The 18,964-nt window shown below is 41.1% G+C and overlaps 1 protein-coding gene across 5 annotated transcripts in view; it reads right to left on the bottom strand.

Moving 5' to 3' along the window:
• Positions 1 to 18,964, bottom strand: part of LOC100052724 (sodium/glucose cotransporter 1) — a 99,467-nt gene that overhangs the window by 33,450 nt on the left and 47,053 nt on the right. For 2 of the 5 annotated variants that reach the window (XM_070276011.1, XM_014742129.3), the window contains exons 2-6: positions 14,322 to 14,426; positions 12,997 to 13,056; positions 5,031 to 5,135; positions 3,328 to 3,433; positions 2,240 to 2,320 (exon numbers count right to left, since the gene is read on the bottom strand). In XM_070276011.1, coding sequence (XP_070132112.1) covers positions 2,240 to 2,320; positions 3,328 to 3,433; positions 5,031 to 5,135; positions 12,997 to 13,056; positions 14,322 to 14,399 — 430 coding nt within the window. In that variant the 5' untranslated portion in view covers positions 14,400 to 14,426. Of the gene's footprint in view, positions 1 to 2,239; positions 2,321 to 3,327; positions 3,434 to 5,030; positions 5,308 to 10,125; positions 10,401 to 12,996; positions 13,057 to 14,321; positions 14,427 to 18,677; positions 18,750 to 18,964 lie in introns of those variants that run through there. The other 3 variants (XM_005612352.4, XM_005612350.4, XM_070276012.1) reach the window with 3 other exon arrangements.

Raw genomic sequence — 18,964 nt, 5'->3', positions numbered from 1 at the left:
GTGTATGTTATTACCCAAAAATTAAAAATAAAAAAGTAAGGGACCAGCCACATGGTCGAGCAGTTAAAGTTCCATGTACTCTGCTTCAGCTGCCCGGGTTTGCAGGTTCAAATCCCGGGTGCAGACTTATTCCACTCAATAGCCATGCTGTAGTGGTGTCCCACACACAAAAAAAATAGAGTAAGATTGGCACAGATGTTAGCTCAGGGCTAACCTTCCCTAAGCAAAAAGAGAGGAGGACTGGCAACAGATGTTATCTCAGGGTGAATCTTCCTCAGCAAAAAATAAAATAAAATTTAAAACAAAAAAAACCTATATATGCATGGGTTCCCACAGTGACTAGTGTGAATAACTCACTTGGATATGCAAGTTCTTGTATATTTTTAAAAGAAAATAATTAGTCCTTTACTTTATGATAGTTCACTTATCAAAAAAACTGACATGAACACCCCAATTAAAAAATCCTATTAAATTTCTCAGAAAATGTCTTAGTCTATTTGGGCTGCTATAACAAAATAGTATAGATTGGGTGACTTATAAAAAAAAGTTTACTTCCCAGTTCTGGAGGCTAGAAGTCCAAGATTAAGGTGCTGGCTAATTGGGTGTCTGGTGAGGGCCCACTTTCTGGTTCAGGGATGGCCATCTTCTCACTGTGTCCTCACATGGTAGAAGGGGCGAGGGAGCTCTCTGGAGTCTCTTTTATAATGGTACTAATGCCATTCATGAGGGCTCCACCTTCAGGACCTAATCACCTCCCAAAGGCCCCATCTCCTAATATTATCACAATAGGGGTAAAGATTTCAACATGTTAATTTTGGGGGGACACATTCAGTCTATAACAGTAGAGAACACATAATTTAGAGATATAATTGCTAACATTAAATGGATTATTCCACCTGCTCCTAAAGTTTATTTGGATGTCATTCTCAACTATTGGGGTGGACTTGGCAGGTTTTAAAAATGCTGATGTCCAACACTAGCACACAACTAAACACAATGGCTTTGTGTGTTTTATAGTTTATAGTTTTGTCACTCAAGTTAGTTATTGCTTCCTAGCTCATTTAAAAATTCCTTGGATTTTGCCTGAAATGTATTTGGTGTTCTAGCAACACCTCACTGAGTATACTTCATGGAGCACTAATGCTTACTGAATGGTAAGACTGAGGATTGTGCGACTCTGTTTGATTCTCTCTGTTCTCATTCCATGGGGCTTGAAAACATGCTCTACGGAACCACAATCCTTCAATTGTACTCACATATAATTTCAATAATTTTTCAATACCTGAGCCAAGAGCCTTTCCTTCCAGGTTTCTGCAAGACCAATCCGTGATTCATGGAGCAGCGGGTAACATCAAGCTCACTAAGGCACTTCTAGCTAGTGGAAGGAAACTTCCACTTTAAGGTAAGTGTACTTGCCATTCCAGGTACTGGAATATGTTAGTTCACATATTTGGCTTTGGTGGTAGAAACCCAGTTCTGAGTTCTGCCCTTGGTGTATCTTTAGTGCAAGTTGCTCAACTGAAACTCAGTTTCCTCATCTGTAAAACGGGGATGATAACAGTAGCTATGCCTCACGGCGATTGTGATGATTAAATGAGGCAATATAGACGAATGCCTACACGGTACCTGATAATTAATATCAGCTATTATCTTCATTCCTATTACTTAATAAGCACCTGCCATGTGCCTCAGACTGCATATTTTGTGAGGGACACAGCAGTTCTGGTTCTTAAGAAGTTTTAGACCTGGGGGGTATAGTTTATTTATGTGACACAGTCAATAAATAATGAAGGTATGTATCAAAAAACTGTTGAGTTGAGTGGTAGACGTGAGAGTCCAGAGAAGAAAGACATGTAGATGGAATAATCACAGAATCACACATTTACGAGTGGATCTTCCACTGACCTTGACAGGTGGATTGAGTGGACAAAAAGGAGAGGGGCTTCTAACTGGAGAGGAAGAGCACGGACAGAGGCACAGAGCTGGGGATGAATGTGGCCGACCACCCATGACCGCTGTTCCAAAGCACAAAGTGTGTCATTGCCCCTCCTCTGCCCTGATGCCTCCTTCTTCTGCAGTGAGGAGGTTTCCTCCCCCACTTTCAGCATGACTTTAGACAATGCTCTTGGGTTCTGAGGATCTCAGTCCCTTCTGCGAGATGAAGGTGCTGACATGGCCCCAGGCAGCTCTCAGATTCAGATTCTACCCATGGAGCCCGGTCCTCTCAAGATTTACTTACCAAAGCCCATTAACAAGACTGATCCCAGGACTATAATGACAGCATGTAAGGTATCAGTGTAAACTACAGCTGCAAAACCACCTGAATAGGCAAGAGAAAGAGAAACAAAAGCCACACTGACTCTCTCTGCTCAAAGTTACTTCTGCATCCCTATTCTGTGTACTTGTTTCCTCCCAGAACTCCACAGTCACACGTCTTGTGCCTTTTTATTCAGTGGGTCTTACAACTACTCATGCTTAGTCTTGGTACATCCTGTTTTCTCTCTTTAATATCCTTTATGATCTTTTGTTGGATTCTTATCTTGCCCTTCTTTGTTTCCCTTTACTTCTCATTTTTGGATGAATGAAAATCTGGTAGTTTTCCTAAGCAAAAAAGTACATTTTTAATCACAAAATCTCAGTTTGGAAGCAACAGTTAGTGGCGTCCCCGGCCCCTACCTGCTAGATGCCAGTAGCATCCCCTAATTTGGCTACCAAAGATGTCTCCAGACATTACCTTGTGGCCCCAGGGGAGCAAAGCCCAAGCCCGCTCCCCTATCCACACACACTGAGAACCACTGATTGAGTGCATTCTCCCCACTCGGACTGTGGTGAGCTGCTAGGGACACTCACCAGCACCCAAAATCTGCACTGCGGCTGGAAAAACAAGCGATGAGAGCCCCCACTCTCAAAATCTTGGCAGACGCTGTCTAGGACAGAACTGCCTACATAAAAGATCTCATCTGATGGCCTGACCAGGTGGCCTGAAGCGGCTGCCTCCTCCTCATTCTCTTTGTGTGTTTCTACAGTTTTACCTCATGGCCTGCAGTGTCAGGCTCTGCCCCACCCCAGCACGATCACTGCATCCCTGCCAGTCCCCTTGGAAGCCCCCGCCAGCCAGATCTGATTCCTAGGGGTAGGATGCCACTTAGGCACCCCTGCCTTGATTATTTTCACTATCCAGCCCCCTCTGGCCTCAGAAATATGATCTACAGACTTAGGGAAAAGGCAAAAGCTGGAGACCCCTGCCACAACGTCTACCAGGACTCCGCTAGAAGAAGCAGAGCTTTTGTGTTAATATAAATACCTCTGTGGTTAGAGTAGCCTCACCTGTGATGGTATAAATGCCAGTAATTGTCAGCAAGACTGTGGTGACCAGGTAAACATCAAACCCCCAAATCAGCTTCATGAACATGGCACCAGTGCATACCTCCACCTGAAATGAGCACAATGGCAGCGGGCTGTACTTTCATTTCCAGCTCAGTTGACAGCAATCCCATAAAGACACTGACCTTGGAAACCATCTGCAACAAGTGGTCTCTGGTTAGCACACCCACTCCACCACTAGTGGACACAGGGTGAGGTCTACCCAAGTTCTGGTGGGCAACAAGGCTTGTGCCCCATGAATTCAGCCACGGTGAGCACCTTTAGGGCTTGGGTTAACCCAATTAATCCCGTTAATACAACTTAGCCTCTTCCTCCCTGGAGCCTCAGAGCCAGGAGTATGCTCAGAGAAGATGTTCCTGTAGTGCTACCACTGGGAAAAGGCAAAGGGGACAGCTTACCAGGGGTTGGCAAACTTCTTCTGTAAAGGGCAGATGGTAAATACTGTAGGGTTTGCAGGCCACATCCTGTCTCTATTCTTTATAACCCTTTAAAACTACAGAAACCATTCTTAGCTCAATGATGGTACAAAGCTGACCACTAGGCGGATGGGCCCGTGGGATGGATTTGGTGACTCTGGCTTATCTGACACTGATTTGAAGCATTTGCATATCCTTGAACTGGCTAACCTCTTGGTTTGTTATTCTGGTCTCCAAAGCCAGGGATACAATAGGGAGAGATTCTCCCAACATTCATCTACTCATTTGTTCACCAAACGTTTACAGAGTGCCAACCATGTAGTAGATATTTGGCAGGGTTCAGAAGACACAAGGGTTACCAAACTCAGACACTGCCTCCAAGTAGCTTACATTTAATGAAGGAGACAGACCAACAAATACGCAGTTTCCATGCAGTGCGATAAGTGACACTCCTTCAGTCATTCAGAAAAACATTTATCAAATGCCTTACGTGCTGAACACATTCTCAGAACAGGAGACAATGCAATGAACAAGCCAGGCAAGGCCCCGGGCCTCAAAAAGCTTGCATCGAAGTAAAGAAGACAGATAATAAGCAAGGAAACAAATTTCTGTGACATGGTAACAAAAATTCCAAAGAAAATAAAAACAGAGTAATGGAGTAAAGATTGGGCACACCTGTGTAAGGCCTCTCCAAGGAGGTGACATTTGAAAAATCTGGGGGAAGAACATTCCAGATACAGTATAAAGCAAGTGTCAAGGGCTTGAAGTGGGAATAAGCTTGCTGGATTTGAGAAACACTAAGGCAGCCAGTGTGGCTAGAGCATGGTGAGGACAGGGCAGGAGCCAAGGCCAGAGAAGTAGGGCTAGAACGGCACAGTTCTCACAGCTCACAACACAGGGTTCAGGCTGTCTTGAAAAGGGAGTGGAAACTCCCGGATTATTTTAAGCAGGGGAGTGACATCACCAAATGTCATGACACAGTTAAGACCAAGGTTCTCTGAGAATCCAGAGGAGAGACCTGTAACCTAGGCTTGGGAGACAAAGAGGAAGCCTCTGCCTTTCATTTTTTGCAAAGTATTATTAAGTTATTTTTTCTCTACTCTAGCTTAGACAGCAGGGGCCAACTGAGGGGCTCCAGAGTGAACTGCTGGGACAAATCTAGCACAGTCCTGCCTCTTGATATGATTTTTTGGGGGGTTTCTTTCTTGGGCCGGCTTTTACACAACTCACCAAGATATCACCGAAGATATAGAGGAATAAGGACAGAATAGCATGCAGGAACTGGATCCGGTAGCCACCAAACCTCTTCCTCAGATATTCTGGCATTGTTACCACCTGTACAAGCAACAAGAGAAGTCACCAGTGGACAGAATGCCAGAAAAGGAACATCCACAAGGATCACCTTGCTCACAAAGTGCTAGTTGTCCCAGAGACGTGGCTGATGGTGGGAGGGGCCCAGGAATACAAGGTACAGGGTCACTGACTCTGGCTTTGTGTTACATAGCATCTGTTAAGATGAGAGAAACAAGAAAGGAGAGGCAATACCGCTGTCTTCAAGGAGCCTGGAATCCAGCTGCCTGTGCAATCTTCGAAATGCAGGAGGAAATCCAGCTAATTCAAATGTCTAATGATGAGAAATCATTTTTATGAAATAATCATAAAGCAAAATCAGGTGCTTTATTACATATTACAAATATAACAAGTGCTGAAGGGAGACAGAACTCAACTCAACAGCTCTCCCACCTGGTCCTCTGTGCCAACATTGCTCAAGTATGCGCTGGTGCCCCCAACAATCCTGCTCATTTCTACTTCCATCATCTCAGGCCGTGTGCACCCCAGCGGCAGGGAGTGCCCTCTGTTGGGTCATTAGATTCCAAGACCCGAGCACAGTGCCTGGCTCATGGTAGGTGAATAAATAATCGTTAAAGGAATACTGTCTCACCTTCCGTCCTGAATATCCTCATGTGCTCTTGTCCACCCACCTCACACATGTCTATTTTAGGGTTTAACTCCAATTCCATCTGCTTTATCAAGACTTACCTGGGGCTTCACTGGGACCAAATGCCCTCTCTTAAGCACCTACGGCTTTTACTACTTCCACCTTTCATTCGGTTCGTAATCATATACTGCCAAATATGGTTCACTTTCTCAGTCAGGTTCGAAGCTGTTTTACACTTCCTACCTGCATTAGTTTTCTAGGGCTGCCGTCTCAAAGTACAACAGACTGACTGGCTGGCTCAGTACTGTCTCTCAGTGCTGGAGGCTGGAAGTGAAGGAGTCAGCAGGGTTGGCTCCTTCTTTGGGCCGCGAGGGAAGGAGCTGTTGCAGGCCTCTCTCCTCGGCTTGTTGATGGCTGTCTTCTCCCCGTGTCTTCACATTGTCTTCCCTCTGTACATGACTGTGTGCAATTTCCTCTTCTTATAAGGTCATTCTGGGCCAATCCTAAGGACCTCATTTTAACTTAATTACTTATTTAAAGACCTTCTTTCAAAATATGCTCACAATCTCAGGTAATTTCCCTGGGATTACGGTTTCACAATTAGAAGTGTTCCACTGCATGGCAAATAAGCCTTTCACTTTTTTAACGCCCTCTCTACAAACGTTTAAAATTTTTAACAGTTTTATGAGGTATAACTTACACACAGTAAAATTCTCTCATTTTAAGTGTGAGGTTTGATGAGTTTGGGAAAACGTATACAGTTGTGTAATCAGCACCACACTCAAGATATAAAGCATTCCCAACACTCCTACAAAACCCCCTGGGGCTTGCAGTCAACGCCTTCACCCTACCCTTGGTCCCAGACAACCAGTATCAGCTGTCACCACAGATTTGCCTTTTCTAGAATTTCAAGGAAATGGAATCATTCGCTATGTACTTCTTCACATCTAGCTTCTTTCTCTTGCCATGATGTTTCTGAGACTCATCCACGTTGTTGTATGATTCCTCTGTAGCGCTGAGCAGTGCACCATATCACATGTTGTTTGTCCATTCTCCTATTGCAGTTTACACTATTTCTAGGTTTGTCTGTTATGAATAAAGCTGCTACGAACCTTCATGTACAAATGTGTGTGTGGACATATATTTTCATTTCTCTGGGTTAGGTAAAGATCTAAACCTACGAACAGAACGGCTGGTTCATAAGGTTTAATTTTGTCAAGAAACGGCCAAACTGTTTTCCAACATGGCTGTACCATTTCCCATTTGCTCCCCAATTCTCCAATTCTTGCTGGCGTCATTCTTCTTATCTGAGCCAATCTGGTGAGTGTGTAACAATACATTAAGTAGCATTTTCCTCATGATCAATGACAGGGAACATCTTTTCATGTGATTATTTGCAACTGGTATACTTTCTTTGGTGAAACATCTGACAAACGTTGTTACTGAGTTGTAAAAGTTTTAAAAAATATATAAATTGTGGACATAAGCCCTTTACTGTAAACGTGTTCTGTAAATATTTTCTCAGTCTCTAGCTTGACTTTTAATTTTCTTAAAAATATCTTTCAAAGAGTCAAAGTTTTAAGTTCTATTTTGAAGTCCAATATATCAATTTCCTGCTTTATGGCTTGTGCTTTTTGCATCCTAGCTAAGAAATCTTTACATACCCAATCACCTTCATTTTTTGGCAGTTTTTCTTTTTGAGGTATAACTGACATATAAGATTACAGTCATGCGCCACATGATGTTTCCTTCAGCAACAGACCACATATATGATGGCAGTCCTATCAGATTAGGATCATATAGCCTAGGTGTGCAGTAGGCTATACCACGTAGGTTTGTGTAAGTACTCTTTGTGATGAAATTGCCTAACAACACATTTCTCAGAATGTATCCCCATCATTAAGCAACGCATGACTGTATATTAGTTTCAAGTGTACAACATAATGATTTATTTTTGTATATATTTCACCATTTTTGAAGATACTTTTGCTAGATATGGAATTCTTGGTTAACAGTTCTTTCTTTCTTTCAGCATTCGAACATGCCATTCTAGTGTTTTCTGGCCTCCGTTGTATCAGATGAGAAGTCATCCATTAACTGTATCATTGTTCTCCTGCCTGTAATGAGTTTTCTTTTACCACTTCGAAAATTTCTTCATCTTTGCTTTTAGCAGTTTGACTATGACATAAACAGGTGTAGTTTTCTCTGTGTTTATTCTATTCTGTGTCTGTTAAGCTTTTTTTGGATCTGTAAATTAATATTTTCCACAAAACTTAGGAGATTTTCAGTTATTACTTCTTCAAAAAATTTTTTCTGCCTCTTTCTGGAACTCCAATTACATGTATATTGGACTGCTTGATATTGTATCACAGATCTTTGAGGTTTTGTTTCCTTTTCTTCAATTTTTTTCCCCTCTGTTCTTATCCTAGCTAATTCTTATTATCTTCAAGTTCACTGCTGCTCTCTTTTGCCATCTTAATTGTGCTGTTGAGCCTCTCGTGAATTCTTCATTTCGGCTACTGTGCTTTTCAACTCTAGAATTTCCATTTGGTTCTTTTCTATAGTTTCAGTTTCTCTGTTGAGAGGACCTATTTATTCATTCATTAATATCACATTTTCCTTTCCTTTTGTGAATATATTTATAATAACAACTGTGAAGTCCTTGTTAAATCAATATCTGGGTCTGCTCAGAGTCAGTCTCTATTTATTGCTTTTTGCTCCCTGAGTGTGGGTTACGTTTATTTTCCCATTTCTTGGGATGTCTAATACTTCTTGGTTGAAGACTGGCCATCATAGATAATACTATGTAGCACTCTAGAGTCTGTTTTGTTCTTCTGAGGATTGCTGTTTCTTGTTTTAGTAGGCAATTAACTTGCCTGGATTCAAACTGCAACATCTTGCATGCCACCCTACCTCCACTCCCACCCAGCAGCGTGCAGCAGCTGACCTCTTTTTTTTTTTTTGAGGAAGATTAGCCCTGAGCTAACATCTACCACCAATCCTCCTCTTTTTGCTGAGGAAGACTGGCCCTGAGCTAACATCTGTGCCCACCTTCCTCTACTCTATATGTGGGATGCCTACCACAGCATGACTTCACAAGCGGTGTGTAGGTCCACACCAGGGATCTGAACCAGCGAACCCCTGGCCGCCGAAGCAGAACATGTGAACCCAACCACTGCACCACTGGGCCGGCCCTCTGCTTGTTTTTTTTTTTAGCTTCTAGCTGTTGCTAATTTAGCCTGGTCCTCTGGAGGTTTTCCATGCACTTGAATAGTCTGGAAGTCACTCAAGGATCTGGGCAGAATTTACACTCAGATTTGGGAGTTAACTCTCTCTTTGGTTCCCTCGTCTTCGGAGCTCCCCACCTAAATTTCCAACAGCTTTTCCAGCCCTTACTTCTATCCTATGATACCTCAATCAGTGAGACTTCTGCTTTCCACTGCCTACACTGTGTGGGTTGGGGAATGTATTCAGTCATAGGCACAGCAAAAGCACACACCTCACCAGGTGCAGCTCTGTCTGCAGGACAAATCTCCCTCTGGTTTCTGTCTTTTTTTGGCTGGGCTCCCTGGGATCTCACACATGAATGTGTACTCTGGTGGTCAGTCCGAGATTTGGGCTTTTTATATCTTATTTTTAAAATCCTTCTGTATCTCAAGGGCATAAAGATATTTTATACTTTCTCATACAAGTTTAAAATTTTTTGCCTTTCTTATTTAAGCCTTTAATCAATCTAAAATTATTTTTGTGTAGAATAAGGATCCAATTTTATTTTGTTCATATAATAATCGACTCTCCTCAGTGATCTGCAATGCCATCAATGTCATAAATCAAGTGTCCATATATATGACTGGTTCTGGGCTTTTTCATCCTTCCACTTGTCAATGTGTTTATCCTTGTATCAACACCATACTGTCTTAATTACTACAGCTTTATACTAAGTCTTGATATTTGGTAGGGCAAGTCCTTATTTTTCTTTGATAGGAGTGTCCCTGCTATTCTTATGGTTTTGCTCTTCTACATACATAATTCTTTTTCCAGAATTACAGAGATATAATGACATATAACACCATGTAGGTTTAACTTGTACAATGTGATTTGATATATATATATATATATATATATATATATATATATATATATACATACTGTGAAATGATTACTACAGTAAGGTTATTTAACATCTCCATCATCTTGGATAATTACTATTTTTTTTGTGATAAGAACATTTAAGATCTACTCTCTTAGCAACTTTCAAGTATATAAGAGTATTGTTAACTACAGTCACCATGCTATTTTTTAAATCCATTCACCCACTCTATGTCTTTTGATTGAAGAAATTAATTCATTTACATTTAAAGTAATTACTGATAGGTAAGGACTTACCAATGCTATCTTATCAGTTTTTCCCCCCCGCTGTTTTGTAGTTCCCTTGTTATTTTCTTCTTCTCTTGCTGTCTTCCTTTGTGAATTGATGACTTTTCCATAGTGGTATGCTTTGATTCCCTCCTGTTTGTGTATCTACTGTAGGTTTTTGCTTTGTGATTACCATGAGGCTTACATAAAATACCTTATAGATACAATAGTCTATTTTAGGCTGATAACTTCAATTGCATACAAAAACTCTACCCTTTTACTTCTCTACTGACATTTTACATTTCTGATGTCACAATTTACCTCTTTTTATACTACGTAGCCATTAGCAAATAATTGTAGCTATGGTTTTTAATACTTTTGTCCTTTAACCTTTAAACTAGAGCTATTAACATACCACCATATTACAGTATCCGAGTATTCTGAATTTGACTATATACTTAACTTTACTAGTGTGTTGCATATTTTTATGTTTTCTTGTTACTAATTAGCATCTTTTCGTTTCAACTTGAAGAACTCCTCTCAGCATTTCTTGTAAGGCAGCTCTAGTGTGATGAACTCCTTCAGCTTTTGTTTGTTTGGGAAAGGCTTTATCTCTCCTTCACTTCTGAAGGACAACTTTGCCATGTAAAGTATTCCTGGCTGGCTGTTTTTTCCTTTTACCACTTTGAATACATTATTCTACTCTCCCCTGGCCTGCAAGGCTTCTGCTGAGAAACCCACTGTTAACCTTTGTCCTTTGTATGGGAGGAATTTTTTTCTCTTGCTGCTTTTAAAACTTTCCTTTGTCTTTGATTCCAGATAGTTTTATTACAATGTGTCTTGGTGAAGACAGTTTTGGGTTGAAATTTGGGGGGGACCTATGAGCTTCATGATCTTGGATATCCAAATCTCTCTCTAGATTTGAGAAGTTCTCAGCCATTATTTCTTTAAACAAGCTTTCTGCCCTGTTCTCCCTCTTTTCTCCTTTTGGGATTCCAATAATGTGTAGGCTTTCTTCACTCTCTCCCTCTTTGTCCTTGGTTCTCCCGACTGGATAATTTCAAATGACCTGTCTTTTACTTCACAGATTCTTTCTTCTGCTTGATCCAGTCTGTTCCTGATGCTCTCTCTTGCATTTTTTTCATTTCATTCATTGTATTCTCTAGCTCCAGAATTTCTGTTTGGTTATTTTTATGATTTCTAGCTCTCTATTAAACGTCTCATTTTCCTCTTGTATTGTTTTCCTTATTTTGTTGAAGTGTCTTTCTGTGTTTCTTGTAGCTCACTGAGCTTCTTTCAAACAACTACTTTGAATTATTTTCAGGCAAATCTCAGATCTCCATTTCTTTGGGATCAGTTACTGAAAAACTACTGTGTTCCTTTGGTAGTGTCAGGTTTCCTTGATTTTTCATGCCTCTTGGAATCCTGCATTGCTGTCTTTGCATTTAAGGAAGCAGTCACCTCCTCTAGTCTTAATTGACTGGCTTTTGAAAAGAAATATCTTCTGTCAGGACTGCTAGTGATTCTGAAGCTTTTCTATGGGTACACCTGCTCCACACTTCTTGTTCTCTCTTGGGGGAGAATTCTTAAGATTTTATGTCTTCTCTCAATCCCGCAAAGCCAGGTCAAGTGCTGACCACTTCCTGTTTACTTGCTTCCCCCAGGGCAGTGCTGAATGCTCAAGTTTGTGTGTTTTCTCTGAATCCCACAGAGTCAGGCTGACTTTCTGTGCATGCTCACTAGCTTTCTGCAAAGGCTCACTCTTGCCACCATCAGCAGTGCTCCAAGGGAGCTGGCCACAGGTTGGAGGTTTATGTGGCTGAGGTGTGTGGAATGCTGGGGTGCCCGTGGGCCAGTTGGGGGGATCTGCAGGTGAGGAGGCCCCAGTGGCTCACTGACAGGCTTCCTAATAGTCTGTGAAGCAGTTAGACCCATATTCCTTTGATGCCACCTAAGAGCCCTGGCTGCTATTCTGTCAGCCACCTCCTGTCTCCCAGTCATGCAGCACACCTCAGTATTCTGGATGTGAGAAAGACGTAGGTCTTTTTGGCAGCACCCTTTACAGTCGGAGGAGCTTGGTGCCTACTCACTTGCTCTCACTTTGCCCCATGGGAGAAGAAGAGAAGAAGAGAAGGTATCTCTTGCCACCTTGGGAGAGGGGTGATTCAGGTAAAGTGAAACTGTTCCTCTTACCCTCTTCAATGCATCCAATCTTGGATATTTTTTTTTGCTCTAACAGTTTGCTAGAATTTCTCCACTGGACTCCTGGACTTCCACAAAGGTCCTCCTGTCTGTAGGTGATTGTCTAAATTGGCGTTATTTGGGTGGAAGACAGGAGAAAATTCTTATTCTGTCATGTTGATGACGTCACTCCATACACCCCCATGGACATGCATCCTGGTCTGTCTTGTCTTTGTTCTCCTCTCTCAGCTGGGCACTGACACATCTTTGTCCCCTTATCTCCCACATACATTTTAGAATCAGCTTGTCAAGTTTCTCAAAAAATCTTCTTTGGATTTTGTTTGGAATTGCATTTCATGCACAGACCAATATTGAGAGAACTAACATTTTTAGGATATTGTCTTCCAATCATTAACATAGTTGTTGTCTTCATTTATTTAGGTCTTATTTTTAAATAACATTTTAAAATGTTTTCTATAAAAGCCTTAAGAGGTGAACTCTTGAGCAAGGTGAAGCGTGAAACCGTAGGCAGTTACTGGTGTCTGTTTACCCAAGGCACAATAACACTATTTCAGGCATTTCACAGTATTTAGGGAAGTCAGTACAAAGATCAAAAGACTCAGAAGTTCAACTTGTCCTCCAGGATGTTTTTATGTACATATGCAATATTTGTAAGCAAAAACACTGTAAAGAATAGAGTAACTGATAATGGACACTCACCCCAGCTTTAATGTAAATAGGAGAAAATATCCAACCAAGAACACAGAGAAAAAGTGGAGCCTGAAATCAAGAAGAACAACAATTACATCAGGGTCCCATCTAGCCCAAGCTCTTAAATGAGATGCAAGCTCAGTTACTATCTGTTTTGAGCTGAACAAACGTATCACTCCTGGGGACCTTACAAATAACAGTCCAAGCAGACACCCTCCAGTACAACCTAACTTAGAGGCACTTGATCTTTGCTAATAAAAAGGTGTATTCTTAATTTTGGGGGATTAACTGAGCCAATTTTTAAGGTATTTGTTTTTAACTTATTGTTTGCCTACTTCCAGGTAGGAGTGAAGGTCTCTTATAATTAAATATAAAAGACAGCGAAAAAAAGAGAAAAATTAGAAACCATTCCGAGAAATGGGAGAGAAACTACACCAAAATTTCACACAAGTTAATGAAATTAAGTAATAAACTTGGCTCTGGCTTTCTTTACAACAAAGGGGTAGGTAAGTTGAATATAGGAAGGAGATGCTAGTAAATTCTGAGAGGTAAATGATGGTATAGACCAGGGCTGCTTCTTAGATTTGGAAGTGACTCTGCTAGAAGTATCCTTTATTTTTGTAGTCTATATGAAGAAAAATGAGGCTCAGAAAGTAGGGAGCTTCCTGATTTATCCAAAAATAAGCCAGATGGTTTATATAGAGATAGGTTAATTAACCCAAGACCTATAAATACACTTATAATTTAGGTGAACAAATTTTATGTCCTATAACAAATATACTCCACAGATTAAATAAATAATCCATTTCATAAGTTTTATAGTTGAGACCTAGTATTCCTAGAAGACCAATTAGGAGTTTTGTAGTAACTAGTTGAACATCTCAAAAAGCTCAGTTGAGCCCCATCTCAATATATATTGCAAATATATATACACAAATATATACACGCGTACATATACACACATATACACACACATACATATATATATATATCTGTATGTCTATATATTCACACATACACATACACAGAAATGCATATAAATATATATATATTAGTATGATCTTTTCCCTACCTGACCAGCCTCCTAACAGTTCTTTGTTCACTGTATTCCTGTGGTCCTTGAAATGCAAACATTCTCTATCTCTTCATTAATTTACTAAGGATGAAAACTAGCACAATCTTTCCGAGAGATCAAAAAGTTAGTTCCTTTCTTGCATGACTTCTCAAGAAGTCTTTAATATTTACTCAAGCTTGAAAGTAAGTTTTTATGTTTATGAATTTGATTTGGACAGTGATAAAGGTGAAGGTTAGCTGCTGCAAAAGGTATTACTTACATTCCACTCAAAGGCCCCAACAGCAATCCCCGACGTGGCTCCTTTCCTAGCCAGGCTCATTAAGCGGCCACTGCCCATATTTGCGGCAAAAAGAGAAGCCCCTAGCTGAAAATCAAAAGCCAATTACACACCAGAACTCTTAGTCCAACTCCAAGAATTAATTTTCACAAGTGTAAACTCAAATCAACTTTTAAATTTTCTCAAAAGCGATTATTCCCTGCACAGAATTCTCATTTGTGCTTCTTCTGTATGAACTCTAACCATAAATTATAAGACAAAAAGAGGGAGAAAGTGAAAAAAAGTAGGACAGCCATTCCCATGTTGTTGGCCTCCACATGCTCCACTGACTTACTTGCAATTCCCTAATGCAGAAATATTGGCAGGAATGTAATTTCATCATTTGAAATACGTTAAAAATATTAACATCTGATTATCTATAAGGGATTGGTTAAAATACCAAGGTACATGAGTAATATGATGAAATACAATGCAGCATACAGAAAGAATAAAGGAGCTCTAGTAAGTGATAAAAAGAAGGTAAACAATATGTATAATATAATCTCATTGAAATTTTACGTGTGCCTGTTACACTTGTGCCCATATGTTTATATATACATGCGAGTGATTCTGGCAGTATATACTTCTGGGGACTGGAATTACGGTTACAGAGATGGAATGGGGAGAACATTTCAAGTTCTATACTTCGACTGTAATTTTTTTTTTTTTTACAACCAACATCTGTTACTTTCAAAATAAAAAATCCCAGAGGCATTTAAAATGAACAAATCCCTCCTAAACCAATAATAGCTTTTTAACTGTGTAGAGACAGCCACTCCACCCAAAATCAAAATCCAACTATTATGCTGTTGACATAAGACACACTTAAAACCAAATTAACAAGAGAGGCTAAAAATAACAAAGCCTTTCAGGTAAAAACAAACAAAACCCAGCATTGACAATATTAACATAAGATAGAGTAGCATTCAAGATGAAAAGCATTAAACAAGACAGAGTTTTTTTTTAATAACTATAAAAGGTAAAATGCACTAATATTGACATAGTTGAGAGCACACACGCACCAACATCTTAGCAGTGACAAATATAAGGGGAAAAAAATTTTAGAAGAGGCACATAAGTACTCAAGTAACAGCAGTTATTTTCACGATTAGGAATGTTTGCTATATTTATCATAATAATGAAATATTATATACAGTCTAAATTACCCAATAATATGGTACATAAATGGTGGAATGTCCATATGATATAATACTATGCAACTGCATATAAATATAAAATATCTATATCTACTTATCCATGTTTATATAGACCTAGGAAGACATTGGTACATTATTAAACAAAAAGGTAGGTTAAAAAGTTACTGCTCATTAATTCAATAAGTATTAATAAATGCCCATTACCAAGTATGTGCCAGTCACTGTTCTGGCATTAGGGATATATTAGTGAGTGAAACAGACAAAAATCCCTGCCCGCATGAAGCTAACATTCTTTTGGGAAGAAGAGAATAAATAAAATAAATTAAAGGATTATTTTATAGCTTCATAGACAGTGATAAGTACTACAGAGAAAAAGAAAGGAGGAAAAGTAGATAGTATGTGCTGAGCAACTGAGAGGTCAGAGAAGACTGAGAAGAGAGCTGAGGAATACAAGAGGTGAGGGAGCAAGCCATGGGCATCCCTGAGGAGAGTGCTCCAGTTGGAGGGAGCAGCAGGGGCAAAGGTCCTGGGGCAGAAGCACAGCTGGATTGTTCAAGGACACTGCCTAGAGCTGGGGACAGGTGTCCTGAGAGGCCCAGTCAGAGAGATAAGGAGGTACAGATCACCTGTGGCCTAATATAGGCCATTATAAGCAGCTGGGCTTTCGTTTTGGGTGACATGGGAGCCCCCAGAGGGTTTTAAGCAGAAAAGTGACATGGTCCGACTTGAGTTTTAATAGGCTCCCTTTAGCCGCTTTGTTGAGACTGGATATAGAGCAGCAAAGGCAGAAGGAGGGAGCCCAGAACAGAGGCTGTTATAAATAATCCAGGTGAGAGATGATGGCAGCATGGGCCTGGAGGCAGAGTTGATGAGAAGTGGTCAGATTCCAAATATATTTTTTAGACCGAGCCACAGGATTTCCTGATGGACTGGATGCTGAGTGGAAGAGACAATAAAGAGTCTAACATGACTCCATGGTTGTCAACCTGAGCAACCAGAAGGATGGAGCTGCTCTTCAGGAGACGGGGAAGATTGCAGGAGGGGCAGCTTTGCAGAGAAAGTCCAGAGCTCTCCTCTGGACTCGTTCAGTTCGAGATTCCTGACCTCTCAAGCACAGGCATCAAACAGGCAGTAGACATACCAGTCCAGAGTCCAGGGAGACAGCTGGGATTCGTTAGCACATAACTGGTATTTAATGCCATGAGACTAGATGAGGTTGCCAAGTTTGTGGGTGTAACTGGAGAGGAGAGGTCAGGCGCTAGCCCTGGGGAGCTCCAGCATTAGGAAGCCAGGGACATGGGGGAGAACTGGCCAGGGAGACTGTGCATGAGCGGCTGGTGAGCAGCAAGAAAGGAAAGCCAGGCGATGAAATGGGGAGGGAAGGAGGATTGAGAGTTTCAGAGTTTCACCACTGCCAAGCCAGGTAAGAGGAGGACTGAGAACTGACCATAGGAATAAGCCAGGTACAACAAAAAAGAAAGAAAGAAGGAAAGACAAGAACACGCCTCTGGTGGGCCCTGCTAACAAGAGGAATTGAGACCCATCAGGTGTCTGCTGATTGAATTAAAATACAAAAGAAAAAAGAAAGTTGGAGCGGCAAAATTATTCTTCCATTATAATTGCCTTTAATAATACCATAATATATTTTGTTCATTAAGCAATAATCTCGATAATGAAAAAGAAGTCATAGTAAAGAAATTAATAAATCATAACATATACAAACATCGGAAGGTCAAAGCATGTTAATGTCTTCTGAAAATCACTACAAGTGTCACAGTTATACAATGGAACGTGAGCAGCAGACTACCATTTTTCTGGGTACAGAAAACATGACTTCAAGGCCAAGCGTGGCTCAGGCAAAAGACTGGGGGCCTCCCAGCCCAGGCAGAGATCGTGCCACTAGAATCCTTTGCCGAAAAATAAACTAAGGTAGGTGGCCCACTGCAAATATTTCTTTGCCACATTCAATGTGTTTCTAAACCAGGTTTACAAAAAAAGAAGATTCAAATATAATTCAGAGATTTGACACCAGGAAAATCTTCTCCCCAAATCTCCCAGCTAAGCAAGGCAAAGCCATCTCTGTCAGGTTGTTGGATCCGCCACTTGAGTGCACTTCCCTCTTCCCTTTGAATAAAGGCACCTCCTCCTCCCCAGACAAGACTTCTCTCTATGAAGCATCACCCCAATGTGGAAAACCAAATCCTTGCCATAAGACTGATTAACATTTGAGGACAAAGAAAACATTAGTGAACAAGGGCCTGCTTCTTGCACAATTCTCTAAGTGTACCTTACATTCCTGTGTGCGAAAGGTATGTATATGTTTACACAGTAAGTTACAAAGCTGCCCTGGCTCAGGCTTGGCTCGGGTCCTTAGACTCTGGGCCCTGCTGGGACCCCACATCCCCTCCTCCCTGGGGCACCTCCACTCACCCCATCATGGATACTAGGCCATGGAGGGGCAGCTGCCTCCACTGCTGTGGAGGTTTTGAGGCATTCCTCTTGGACAGAATCACTTTGTACAATGAATAATTATTTAACATATAAACAACAAAAATGTTTCTAGCCCTTCTACCCCACCTCCCTCCATCCAGCATCAAGCGGTTCCACACCTCCATGCTTTGGCATATGCTGTTCCCTCTTCCCGGAATGCCCTCACACTCTACCTGGCAAACACTTACTCCATCTCCAAATCCTGCTCAAACAACCCCACTGTGAGCCCTTTCCTGTCTTACTACACTACGTACCCAGCAAGCCTCAGTTTGCCTTTCATCCATACCTGGCCCATGCGCCTCCTAAGAGACTTACTGTACGTACTGCACTGTAATTTGCTGGATACACGTCTAACTTCCAATCTAGATTGTGCACTTCCAGAGGGCAGGACTGTCTATTTGCTACCTACACCCTGGAACCTGGAATGATGCCTTGTACATACCAGGCACCTAATAAATGGCTACTGAACTAAACTGAGTTAAATGGAGACATTTAGCTAAGAAACTACTTAAGACTTAAGGAACTACTAAGGAAACGACTTTGCTGAGTCAACAACTTCAAATTATTTGGGGTATAAGACATCTAAATTAAAGTAATAAACAAGTTAACAGGCAGCCCCTAAAGTGGACTGTCACAGGCAAGACTTACTCACCGGCAACCATGCTAGCTTTCGGCCAGTCAGGAAGAAGTCTTCTACTGTCCCACGACCGCTTGACACTAGAGCCTTCAAACACACAGACAACAACAAAACAATGTAATACAAGCAACCAAACTGCTCTAAAGACACAGGTCTCTCAAACGATGACCTTCACTTATGGGTAAATGTCTTTAGTAGAGATCCCCAAATCCATTCGCAGCTTCTTTCTCTTTAGGAAGAGAAGTGTTGACCCTCTGAGTTGGAGGAGGGCTCACAGCTGCCTCGCTGGAGGCTCCAGTCTC

Source organism: Equus caballus, chromosome 8 (assembly GCF_041296265.1).
Source record: "Equus caballus isolate H_3958 breed thoroughbred chromosome 8, TB-T2T, whole genome shotgun sequence".
NCBI lineage: Eukaryota > Metazoa > Chordata > Mammalia > Perissodactyla > Equidae > Equus > Equus caballus.
The sequence above is the reverse complement of the archived record's forward strand: the minus strand, read 5'-3'. Positions and strand labels throughout refer to the sequence as shown.